We start from the raw sequence: 13,372 nt of genomic DNA on the forward strand, positions 1-13,372 counted from the left end.
AATAAATCATCACTGAAAAAGGTACCAGTGCTCTTCAACCTGGAGCTTTTCTAGTGCTTATGAATTTAGGATGTTAGACTCTTAGCAGTCAATAACCTCAATTAGGTATTTGTGTCGAATATATGAAAAAGTACATTCTAGACCTATTCTGGGTACCTCAAATCCTTCTGATTGCCTGATGCTTTGGAAATGTTATTTTGTTAGGGATGTGAAGGATTTCTGAGATACCTTTATAGGAACTTAAGAAGACACTTTTATTTTTTCCTCTATACTGTTGCATTTGTAAGGTGCCTTCTGATGTGACCCAATATATGAGGTGTTTAATAAAACAAAAGCACATACACAGATTTAGAACATCAGCTTTATGCCAAGCTTGGCAAATGCTCCTCCAAGAAGTGATTTCTCTTAAACTTATACAAAATCTGTAACAGGATTAAAGGTTCAATGTAGCTTTGTGGGGGGGCGGGGGCTACGTTTGCAATTCCGAATGGAATACCTTCCTGACTTCTCCAACCACACAGATATAGTAGTATTATTGGTTATGGTCAAGTTAACCAAAAATGTCTACTTCATTCATGCATAAGCCCTACCTAATATTCTCAATCAGTACAACTTTTTATCTAAATTAGGTCTGCTTCTTATACTCTGTCACAGTACCATCTACTTTTCTAGAATTTAACAACTTATAATCATATGTATTAGTGCAGTCATATAATGAATGCCTCCCCACTGGGCCTAAACCCAAAGAGGGTTAGGGGCTTTTTCTGTTTTGTTTACCACTGTATGCCCCTAAATGCCAAGTACTTGGTAGATATGAAGGAATTAATTAATGCATGACTCTAAAGTACCATACTCTTCTTTGCCTTAAATTTTACTACTTCTGGGACTTCCCTGGTGGCGCAGTGGTTAAGAATGTGCCTGCCAATGCAGGACACAGGTTCGATCCCCGGTCCAGGAAGATCCCACATGCCGCGGAGCAACTAAGCCCGTGTACCACAACTACTAAGCTGACATGCCACAACTACTGATGCCCGCGCGCCTAGAGCCCGTGCTCCACAACAAGAGAAGCCACCGCAATGAGAAACCCACGCACCACAATGAAGAGTAGGCCCCGCTCACCGCAACTACAGAAAGCCCACGTGCAGCAATGAAGACCCAACACAGCCAAAAGTAAATAAATTTATAAAAATAAACATAGTCATCAAATATGTGAAGAATTTTTATAAATGATCAGTTATATCTATATCAAGAAGTTGAATGGTCTTGAAGAAAATTACAGCAGCATCAATTGGCCTTAACCTTTTTTTTTAAAAGAGGCAGCATTTTATTTATGTACATATGTATGTATGTATGGCTGCGCCACGAAGCATGCAGGAGCTTAGTTCCCCCTGACCAAGGATCGAACCCATGCCCCCTGCAGTGGAAGTGTGGAGTCTTAACCACTGGACCTGCCAGGAAAGTTCCTGGCCTTAACTTTTTGATAACAAAGTTAGGAGAACTCTAGAAAAGCAAATGTAGATTATAGAGACTTCCTGATTTGTTAATTTGTTCATTTATGCAACAAATACTCTATGAGCATAGCATTCTGCATTGGGTGCTGACAATTATAAATTCTATGTTGAATTTAACTATCTATCCTAGATGATTAAATCTCTTCTCTTTCCTCTCTCCTCTTCACCTTCCTCTCCTTTTCTCTTTCTTTTTTTCCCTCTTCATACCACCCACCCCAACCATGGGATGTATTCTTGGGTCTCTTCTACTATGTGAGTCTCTGACTCTAACCACCTAAATCGTATCAAATTTACTCATCCACTAATTTCATGTATTCCCTCCTCCTCCTTTCAAAATGTCTGAAATCCATCTTCTTCTCTTCATTCCCACTGCCCAAAGTCAAGCTCTTTCTATCCTTCACAGGAAAAAGTTTCATAGTCTTTTAACAGGTCTTTCTACTTGTAGTACCTCTCTCATTTCAGTTCAATTTCCACATGACACAGAGTTAACTTTCTATAATATAGACTTCATAATGTCATGGTCCTGATTAAAAAGCTTCAATGGATCTCTATTGCTTATTAAATAAAGTCCAAGCATTCAGAAGTCTACCTTTTCTCAGCCATATCTTTCAACACTTTCAATCATGCATCTTGTAGTCTAGCTATACAAGACCGTATGAAGATTCCCTAAGCATTCTCTCATCACAGCACTTTTGCCTATGCCATTCCCTCTGCTCAGAATGCCCTTCCTTGCTTTTGATGAAACGTGACTCATCCTTTAAGACTCAAATTTCACTTCTATGATAGTCAATCTTTTCAACCCCATGTAGGATTAATTGCTCCTTCTCTACAAGTGATACATACTTCTATAAAGAATTTATGTTCTACTACAGTCATTTACATGTTTGTTTCCTCCCCATCTAGTATGTGAGATCTTTGAAACCTGATTCATCTTTGATTTCCCAGTAATAACAGGTAGTAGGTTCCCATTAAACATCTGAATAAATGAATCTTCCCTACAAATCAGTTGACTCTACACGGAAAAAATTCAGTTACAGACTGAAATTTGAGCTCAAGCCAATTTAACTCATAAGTATGTGTGTCACAAGGAATACCAGGGAAAAGCGCACACACTGTTTGAAAAAATAAGTGGGTACAGGGGCTTCCCTGGTGGCGCAGTGGTTGAGAGTCCGCCTGCCAATGCAGGGGACACGGGTTCATGCCCCGGTCCAGGAGGATACCACATGCTATGCAGTGGCTAGGCCTGTGAGCCATGGCCGCTGAGCCTGCGCGTCTGGAGCCCGTGCTCCGCAACAGGTTCAATCCCCGGTCCGTGGCAGAGGCCACGGCAGTGAGAGGCCCGCGTACCGCAAAAAAAAAAGAAAAAGTGACTACATAGATGGATCGGTGCTAATTCTTTCACTACCAGAAAAAAAACAAAAACAAAAACTAAAAGCACATGGCTGAATGATATGAGGAACTGAACTATTCTTAACTTTCTACCTCCCCAACTTCAGCTGGTTGTGCTATTTGTTTCTACCTGCAGACTGACATTTTAAGGCCTAGGAAATATATGCATAATGTTTTTACAAAGTAATGAGGATGGAAAAATAATCAAACCAAATTATAAAATTTAATTCAGAATTAAGGCCATTCTTGATGCTTATATTTGATGTTAACCTCTTATTGCTTAAATTCTTTGACTTAAGCCTTTCTTGAGTTACCCAAGATCTTTGGTCGTTTTTGGTATCTAGTTCCTGATCTCTGCTATCTAACTTCCTTGGACTCTGGATTTCTTACTAGTGTAAAACAGACTAGTAGGATTTTATGTTAATCCCACAAACCAGTCACAGACATTTTTTTTTTTTGGCTGCATTGGATCTTTGTTGCTGCATGGGGGCTTTCTCTAGTTGAGGCGAACAGGGGCTACTCTTCGCTGCAGTGCGCGTGCTTCTCATTGCAGTGGCCTCTCTTTTTGTGGAGTATGGGCTCTAGGTGTGCAGGCTTCAGTAGTTGCGGCATGTGGGCTCAGTAGTTGTGGCACACGGGCTTACTTGCTCTGCGGCATGTGGGATCTTCCCGGACCAGGGCTCAAACCTGTGTCCCCTGCATTGGCAGGTGGATTCTTAACCACTGGGTTACAAGTATAAGTGCCACCAGGGAAGTCCCTGGTCACAGACTTTTAAGTAATAGTTTCTGAGCCTCTTGAAGGGAAAGTAATTACTATGAATCAATATGGGTTTATGAAGAATCAGAGTAGTAACATTTTCTTCTTTGAAAAACTAATTAGACTGGTAGATGAGGAAAATTCAATGGCCATTATTATCTCTATATACCAGCAAGGCATCTGGCAAAGTTGCTCATAACTTTGAGCTATGATTTAGATTCAAAACTATGAATTAGATTCAACTAGGGAATTAGCAACTGGCTGAAGAAATCTAAAGATACCCAAGATTTTGAATAATGGATCTAAGTCAATATGAATATATAGACCCATGTGATGTTGTGGTTCTCAAACTTTACAGTGCATCAGTATCACCTGAAAGGCCTACCCAAAAAGAAATTGCTATGTCCTATGCCCAGAATTCACAATTCAGCAGGTGGGGTTCAAGAATTCACATTGCTGGGACTTCCCTGGTGGTACAGTGGTAAAGAATCCACCTTCCAGTGCAAGGGACGCGGATTTGATCCCTGGTCGGGGAACTAAGATCCCACGCGCCACAGGGCAATTAAGCCCACGCACGCGCACCACGACTACTGAACTTGTGCACATCAATGAGGGAGCCTGAGTGCCGCAAACTACAGAGTCCACGTGCTCTGGAGCCCGTGTGCCACAACTACAGAGCCCACGTGTACTGGAGCCCACGCGCCACAACTAGAGAAGAAAAAACCCGCATGCCACAACTAGAGAGAAGCCCGTGCGCCACAAACAAAAGATCCCGCATGCTGCAACTAAGACCCAATGCAGCTAAAAAAAATAAAGAAAATAAACAAATAAAATAAAATAAAACAAGAATTCACACTGCTAATAAGTTCCCAGATGATACTGTTGCAGCTCATCTGGGAACCATGTTTTGAGAATCACTGATGTACTATATATCAGGATACAGATATCACGTTTTGTTCAACATTTTGCTAATGACCTTGTTAAATAAAAGCATGATTACAAATCTGCAGATGCTATTAAATTTTGATATAAAAAGATCTCAATAGACTAGCTGTGGGACAAATATTAAAATAAAATTTAATAGGGATAATCTTAAAATCCTAAAACAAAAACTAATCATACAAGTGTAAGAAAAACAAAGCTTGACAATCACACACAAAAAAAGAGAAAGATAAAGAGATTTTACAATGCTACAGCTTCAATGATTCAAGAGTATACTCTGGTAACCAAAAAAGGTAGTAACAGTTTGGATTTTACTAATAAAGTACAAAATATGGAACAATGTATTTGATAGTCCAACTACATATTATACTGGTTCCACCACACCTGGGTATCTCTGTATTCAACTTTGGGTGTCAGACATTAAACAGAAGGCAGTCAAACCAGTTTGTTCAAAGAAGAGCTTTGGACCTAAAATCATTATCACATGAGAACAGTAAGAGGAATTGTTTATCTCTGGTCTTCAGAAGATTCAGAAAGATATGAGAGCAGTTTTCATATAATTGGCTTGTGGATAAGACTAGGTTTTCTCTATATGACCCTAAGCGGAACTGCCACCTGTAGTTATCAGACTGCTTACTATACACAGGTGCCCACCTGAGGAGAGGAGTGGGGAGGGAACAGGGGCTGAAATCTAGCTCACATTTCACTTGATAAGTCATGTGCCTTGGTGGGGGTGTCCAGCTGGAAAAAGGGTAAACTTTTTTCTAATTCATAGAAAGGGGACAACACTGGAGGACTTTTTCCCTTCAGTGGGAATATCTTTTCTAATTTGCACAAAGGCACAATATGGACTAGTGGTGACTCTAGCCCTAACGCAGAACTAGGTACATTAGGAGAAGTTTAGAAAAAACAACTGCAACTCAATGTGAGAAATTGACAGAGTAATATATTAAATGCAAACTCATTTTCTGAAGAGTAGTTAATCTCCCAAATTAAATGTTCAAGGAATAGCTGGACAACTACTTGACGGGGTTATTTTAGAGTGTGTTTCAAGGTAGAGGAGTATGTGAGTATGTCCTACTAGGCGGGTGGTGAAACTCAATGGTCGTTTAGTTTCTAGGATTCTACATCTGAACTATCTGCCTGTTTTCTCCATATCCCAGTTGATTCTTAAGGCATCCAGATTCCTTCTCTTCACAAATTTACCATACTTTCTAGCCTTCCTCTTACCTAGCCAAATTCCTCTTCCTGTCTCCCTTTCTCCTCCTTTCTCTGCCCCAATGTGTAGAAAGCATACACACAGCATTAATACTGAAAATAAACCTTGTATTTTAAAAAATTGCTTTCTTCCAGATTAAAAAACAAAAATACAAAAACACTATTTAAAATAGGGATGAAGGGAATTCCCTGGCAGTCCAGAGGTTAGGACTGCATGCTTCCTTTACAGGGGGCACAGGTTCGATCCCTGGTCAGGGAACTAAGACCCTGCGAGCTGCGTGGCGTGACCAAAAAAAAAGGGGATGAAAACTAAAATTCTCTGAACATATTATTAGAGAAAGCTAAGTTCCATTTTTAAGTGATTTATATATCAATCACTAAAAGTCATGAGTTGGGGAGTAGATAATTCTTTTGCACCAGAAAGAGAGTGGAATAGACATGAAAAATGTAATGTCAGGGAATTCCCTGGTGGTCCAGTGGTTAGGACTCTGAGCTTCCAATGCCGGGGGCCCAGGTTTGATCCTTGGTTGGGTAACTAAGATCCCACAAGCCTCGTGGTGTGGCCAATGGGGAAAAAAAAAAATGTAATGTCAATTTTTATTTGTTCAGTAAGTACTGAATGCGTGATACTGTATTAAGTAATATTTGATAAAAATTAAGGAGCAGAGCCAACTACAGCCATAATCTTACAGGAAGCTGAGTTACCTTTTGTGGTTTGCCTTTGAGTCCTGGTTTCTCCCTTTCCATGTTTATAGTACCAGAACCTTGGCCCCCATCAGGCTAGGGTTTATTCCTCTTGCACTTGACCCCAGACATCTTTAACTGAGTTATACCTTATACTTAGGAATAATCTCTTCCAAGAGATTAGTCTTTTAAGAAAACATCAACATCTTAAAAGCAGCCTTCAGTAACTCCACCCAAATAAGTAACTAAAGGGAGAAACTGTCCTATGATGTAACAGAGAGGCAAAGTTTTGTGTTTTTTGTGCCTTTCTCTAAGTATAGTTAGGCTTACTCTTCATGGAGAGGTAAGAGGACAGAGAAAATCTCTAGGTGCCTGAAGCTGCCTAACCAAACAGTAATTTCCATTTTTTAACAAAAATATCTAATTGAGAAGACACAACCAAATACGAATAAAGGGCTCAACCACCCTCAAGCAATATTTATGTAAAATGTTTACATAAACATTATCATACTGAAATGATCTCATAAGACAACTTTTTTTTTTCTTTTGGTGTGTGGCACAGCTTGTGGGATCTTAGGTCCCTACCAGGGATCGAACCCAGGCCCTTGTAATGAAATCGCGGAATCCTAACCACTGGACCGCCAGGGAATTCCCTCGTAAGATAGCTTTTAAAGAACTTTAAGAAATCAGTTTCAAATTATTTGTAGAATGAATTAACAATTACTTTGACTTAGAAACATTTTAAAAAGTGCTTTTTGGGGCTTCCTGGTGGCGCAGTGGTTGAGAGTCCACCTGCCAATGCAGGGGACACGGGTTCGTGCCCCGGTCCGGGAAGATTCCACGTGCCGCGGAGCGGCTGAGCCCGTGAGCCATGGCCGCTAAGCCTGCGTGTCCGGAGCCTGTGCTCTGCAACGGGAGAGGCCACAACAGTGAGAGGCCCGCGTACCGCAAAAAAAAAGTGCTTTTTGGTAAGTATTTTTGTAAATACAAGATAAATATCATTTTGTAAATGATAGTTTTATTTTGAGAAAGAAATATATAAAGGTTTTCTAATTAGAGAAAATTAGAAATGCTTTCTAGGAAAAGAAAATGAATCCTTCTCTTCCCTAGGGAAAAACTATCTTTCTTTTGCTTTGTAGATCAGTATTTCTCTTTTTTTGAAGGAAATAGGTGGGTTTTTTAAAACTTTGCATTTCTTTTTTTGTGTAATGAACAATTGATCTTGATATATATAGAAGCAGACAAATATTTTTTACTTGTTGAAAAAAAAATCTGTCACTCCTGCTTCAGGTGCAAGCCACTGACATTTAATTTTTTAACATCTTTCACAGAGAATATATTATTGCAAAATCTGCCCAAATAAATATTTTATAATCCTTCTTGTGCCCCACTGATTTTCAATTTATCAACAGTGGTGCCTGGCTAAACTGTCAACCAGGGGTTTTTATCATTTAACCAATGTACCATTCATTTGAAAGTAATGCAAAAAATTGTTCCATAAACTCATGTTCTGTATAAGGGTAACCTACATCTAGAAGTATATATAACAAGGTGAATAACTAAATAGCACATTCAATTTTGAAGGTGACTGGCTAATGTCAACATTAGATTATGGAATCTGCTAACTTGTCACCTAAAGAAAATAAAGTGAAAAACAATGGTAAAGGTAAAGACTTGAGAAATTCTTTGGGAAAGAGAATCAAAATTTCAGAATATAAAAGAAGCTTCACTTGGAATGCAGGGTCCTAAGATTATTCTTTAGCAGGTATCTGAAAAGTTATTTACAGGAAAGTAAGAATGACAAACTTGGAATCATTTCATTCACTTACTACAAACCTCAGGAGAGTCCTGGCAAGAAGACAAGAATGACCAAAAGAAGGAATAAAGGAAAAAAAACGAATCATAAATGAATCACCTTTTTAATTATCCAGTCTGGATTGTCACTTCAGTGCCTCTCTAGAGCAGAGGTCCCCAACCTTCCTGGCACCAGGGACCGGTTTCGTGGAAGACAACTTTAACATGGGCAGGGGGTTGGGGGTGAGGGGGTGGATGGCTCAGGCGGTAATGGGAGCGATGGGGGGCGGCAGATGAAGCTTTGCCCGCTTGCCCGCCGCTCACCTCCTGCTGTGCGGCCCGGTTCTGAACAGGCTGTGGACCAGTAGCGGTCTAGGGCCCAGGGGTTGGGGATCCCTGCTCTACAGGCCCTAAATGTGAAAGTGAGATATTTTTCTCTTGTTGAAAAGAAGTTGCTTCTAAGGCTGCCGAAAGTTTAACTGAATCAGGCCTCTTCCCTCCTTTATGAACTATCCTACTATATACCATTTTTTCATATAATTTAAATATAGATTCTTAGAAATGCATCAGATTTAACCAATAAGGTACTTACATTCACACTGTATGACATCTAAGTTAAATTGCTGAACGGCTCCCATGCTTATCTGTTTTAACTCACTGTCCAGGAGCATCTGCATTAATGATGTTGACAGATGCTGGCAGGCTGACATGCAAGCAGTCTGGGCAACTTTCCCCTGTTATACAAATATCCAAACCAAAAAATAAACAAACAAACATATAAATATATCATCGTGTATCACAAAAGTTATATACATGGCATTTTTTTGTTGTTTTTTTTGGTAGAATAGTAATTATTGGCCTTTCTCTTTCTGTATTCTGAGGGCTGTCTTTTAGCATAGGAATTGAAAGTAATATTCTGTTGACTTGTCCTTCTCAGGATATAAATATCATTAAAGCTCTAACTGCATGCAGAAAAATTAAAGTACAAGTTTAAAACCCATTATTTATTATTTCAGATCTCCTGAAATGCCTCAAGTATTTTTAAAAATGCACATTAAAATATGACATTTGTGACATAAAGTAACTGTCATGTTGACAGAACATTTTATTCATATAATGCTCTTTAAGCTTTCCTTTATAGAGTTAACCAAGACAAGAATTAAAGAAGTTAATAGTGTAATTTATTAGAATTGAAACTATACCTAATATGCTTTATAATATATACTTTGATATGTAATATATAAAATATACTTTATAAAATATACTTTGAGTCATTAAGTCCTTACTTCTAATAGGAACACTAGTTTGTAGCACAGCTTCAATTAGGAGGGAAAAAAAGAAGCTTGCATACCAATATGATTTCACAGTCATTTACAGATCTTCATTTAGTTTTAGAAATTAAGTTTTAGAATCATCTGATAATTTAGAAATATGTAGTTAATTGAGCTATAAATACTGGTGGTTGTCTTTTAGTATATATATCATTATATTTTCTACTATAATAAGCTCCTAAAACTCTACATGAATTTTGACTGACAGCCTTGATTCAGGCTATATCTTCTTTAAAATGATAAAAAATAATTTTAAATGTTTAGCCTCCAGATTACTGGGATCACAATACAATGTTGCTTTTAGTATAAATTATTCTTCTAAGCAGGATTTTTATTTCAACTAAAAGTTTAAAAGAAAATATTACAGAAACTATTTTAGGTAAAGTTTTCTAGTGTACTGCTGCTCCTAGTATGGTTATCTCCAAACCACAAGTATGTGATTTGGTGACGGATTGACTCCCATGATAGGATTCAAAGATCTAGGAACAGGGTTAGAAATAATGACATTTGGAAGATGTGCCGTGTTCTGCCTCATTCTCATTAACAAATATTTACCCAGAGATATTTGATAATTATGTATTTTTCCTACTTATCACAAAGGCCAATAAATCTATAAAATCATGAAAATCTTCCAAACGTAAATGCTATAATAGATACAAAAGTGTTTACACAGGGTTGATCTGTTAGAAAAGTAAGAAAAAACATAAATACATTTGCAAGTTTACTAGAACAGCTGTTCATTAAGTTACACATTTAAAGTCAGACTAGAAACAAGCAACTTTTATGAATCTTTTATGAGTCTTCAGCATGTAGACACTATGCGCAGTGGAAAAACTGTGCATCTGAAATGGAATGCCAATATCTAAATCAAAAACTTTAGAGATAAAAGCTGATGCAAACAATATATTTGACAGATACTGATGAACTGCCAAAAAGGAATGTAACAAACAATGCAAAACCCAGCATGCTTCAAGACCCCCCAAACCCAAGAGGAATTAGTCTAGGAGACATGCAGCTCCATTCCCCAAGCAGAATAATATCAATATGAATGAGGGGCAGGAGGGAGACAGAAAAAGAAGAAATCAATGGCATGTAATTTAATTACAATGTAATAGGCTTGAGAATAGTTAATGGAAATGTCATTTTGACCAAATGGAACAACTAGTGCATTTTAGTTTAATGTACTTCTCCATCAAATCAGCTCCATGTCCTACTTATGTTGCCACTATAATGTACTAACTGCAAAAGCAGATTAATAAATTGCCAAAACAATTATTATTACATTCATTTCATAAACACATTGCATAATGTTAGTAGTATTATTTTAAGGTGATCTTTAAATTTTAACACAGGTTCAGATGCTACAAATGACTATGTAGCAATAGTACCGGAGCCAAAATGATGGTACTAGTACAAAAGTTCAGGCTATTCCATAAATTTGGTGGATATAGGTAATGAAAACATATGTGTGTGCGCATGCACACGCACACACACACGCACACACACATGCGTTTAGCTTTTTGTTTAAATAATACATGTAATAATAAAATCTTAATATAAAATTTCCTTTGATTATGCATATTAAATACAGGCTTATTGTTCTCAAAGATAGAAGTTTAAAATATCTGTAAAATATTCAAATGAAAAATTCTTCCTTTTTTATAGCTCAAAATTAATATCAAAGGTTCAAATCCTTTAAATATTTAAAGTTATATTCTATAAGATTATACTTTTTTAAATGTCTACTTCCTGATTATAATGTGAACAAGTATTCTTAAATTTTATCTATTACTTATTTTGAGACAGAAAATTTTAATGTTCCAGAAACTCGCACATTCCAAAAACATCCCTGGCAATTCATTTTTGATGCCTGTAGCCCCTGGTACACTTTTGTATAACCAAAACACCCCTTTCTGAACACTATTTTGCTATTATTGTTGATCCTTTTAATACTGCATCACCTTCTAGAACAAAAATAATCTAAGTACTTTTACAACTATCTTTAAAAACTAGCTGTTTTCATTAGAGATGCTCTGGTTTTTAACATTACAACAAAGCCAAAATAATTAAGTGAAGTGACTGAGAAAACACAGCACATTTAATATCAAGCACCTAGAAATTTCTGCTGTCCTCATCTGAAAAATTAATTGCAACTATTATTAACATTCTCCTCTTTAACAACATAAATTTCAGTAAATAAGTAAAAACACCTGCCAAACTTTTAAAGGTAACTACTTTTTTACCCTGATCTAACATTTTGCTGAAAAACAACTTGTAAAGAGAGAAAACCCTTGGACAAACTTCTTATATTTCAAAGGAACTTGTAAAAGAGAATCTGCTGACATATTAGATCCTTTTTGCATTACTCAAAAGCTTTTCTTCTAAGAACAATTGTGGTAAAGAGACATTTGGCTCCTAGGAAATTCCCAAAGGGTCAACCATATGCATCCTTCCATGGCACCTTCACAGTGCTGCTTTCTAGATCCATGTCTCAAAAGCAGCTTTCATCATTTACTTGTGTGTCAGTCAATATGATTTATGGACTGCATTCAACAAAGTCAAAGCATATAGAATGAGAAATATGACTACAATCTGCTAATTTGTTTTGTATTGAGCCACTTAAGAGTCAAAGACCTAATGTCAGACTGAGACCAGCAACACAATTAACCGGTCGGTGACAGATTCATCCATCCTCCCTGCCAGGCTGTGCCAATCAAAGACAGCATGAGGTGACATTCGGTGAAATCAGTAAGAAAACTCATTCTCTAAGTAACCTATGTGAGACCTTGATTGACACTTTTTGAATTTAGTTTGTGGAACACAGACACTCTTTACCCAATAGTCCCTCACTGCAAGCTGTGAAATAAAGCTTTTAATGCCAATCACAGGAACAATAAACCACAAACCACCAACCCTCAGTTTAAAAGGAATCAAGAAAACACATCTGTTTGTATGTCAAGCCAAATTTTCAAAATAATTTACTATTATAGATTAGGCTAAAGATACTCTGCTTCCTTTGAAACGTCGTAAAATGACATGGTAACAAAAATACAACACATTTTATTAGATTATAGCTCAAAACTGTTTTGGTTTCAAAGTAATGTTTTGATAGATCTACTCTCATATAATAGTAGGAGAAATGTAGAATACTTAAAAACTAATTCGACACATTTAAATTTTCATTTGAAGTTTTCATTTCTGTCTCACCATTCTCTTATTTCAAAGGCCTAATAAAGAAGGAAGGTTTGATTTCAATAGTACTTATTTGAAAGCATTTTTCAATGCTGCTTTCATTCTCTCAAATACATTTAACATAAAAATGTACTCTTGAAATCACAACCATTCTTTCTGCGTTGGTCTACTTTCCTTAATGATCCCCGGAGAATCCACTTTCCTTTATTTATACCCCCACAAAAGATCAACTTGGCACAAAAACCTACTTTTTATTTAAGTTAAAAAAAAAAAGACTCAGAAATATTATGTGCTGTATTTATTAATCTTTAAATTGATAACAGGTTTTGTTTTAAAAGGTTATGTAACTCTTGTCAGGAAAAACTGGAAAATAAAATCATGGTCAATTTGAATATTAAATCTAACATTGATAAGAAAATTTATTAATTCTGATTCTATGTGGCTTTTTAAAGTTGTTATTAATTTTTAAAGTTATTTAAATAAAAATAGTAAAATACTGCTATATTATTCAAACTTACTGCCTCTCAGTTTGCTTCATGAATTTCAGTTATGAG

General features: G+C 36.9%; 1 protein-coding gene across 2 annotated transcripts in view; it reads right to left on the reverse strand.

Annotated features, from left to right (window-relative positions):
• EXOC6 (exocyst complex component 6) overlaps positions 1 to 13,372 on the reverse strand; it is a 194,976-nt gene that overhangs the window by 44,320 nt on the left and 137,284 nt on the right. For both annotated transcript variants that reach the window (XM_030865100.2, XM_060286255.1), the window contains one exon: positions 8,888 to 9,029. In XM_030865100.2, coding sequence (XP_030720960.1) covers positions 8,888 to 9,029 — 142 coding nt within the window. The remainder of the gene's footprint in view (positions 1 to 8,887; positions 9,030 to 13,372) is intronic.

This window comes from Globicephala melas, chromosome 16 (assembly GCF_963455315.2).
Source record: "Globicephala melas chromosome 16, mGloMel1.2, whole genome shotgun sequence".
NCBI lineage: Eukaryota > Metazoa > Chordata > Mammalia > Artiodactyla > Delphinidae > Globicephala > Globicephala melas.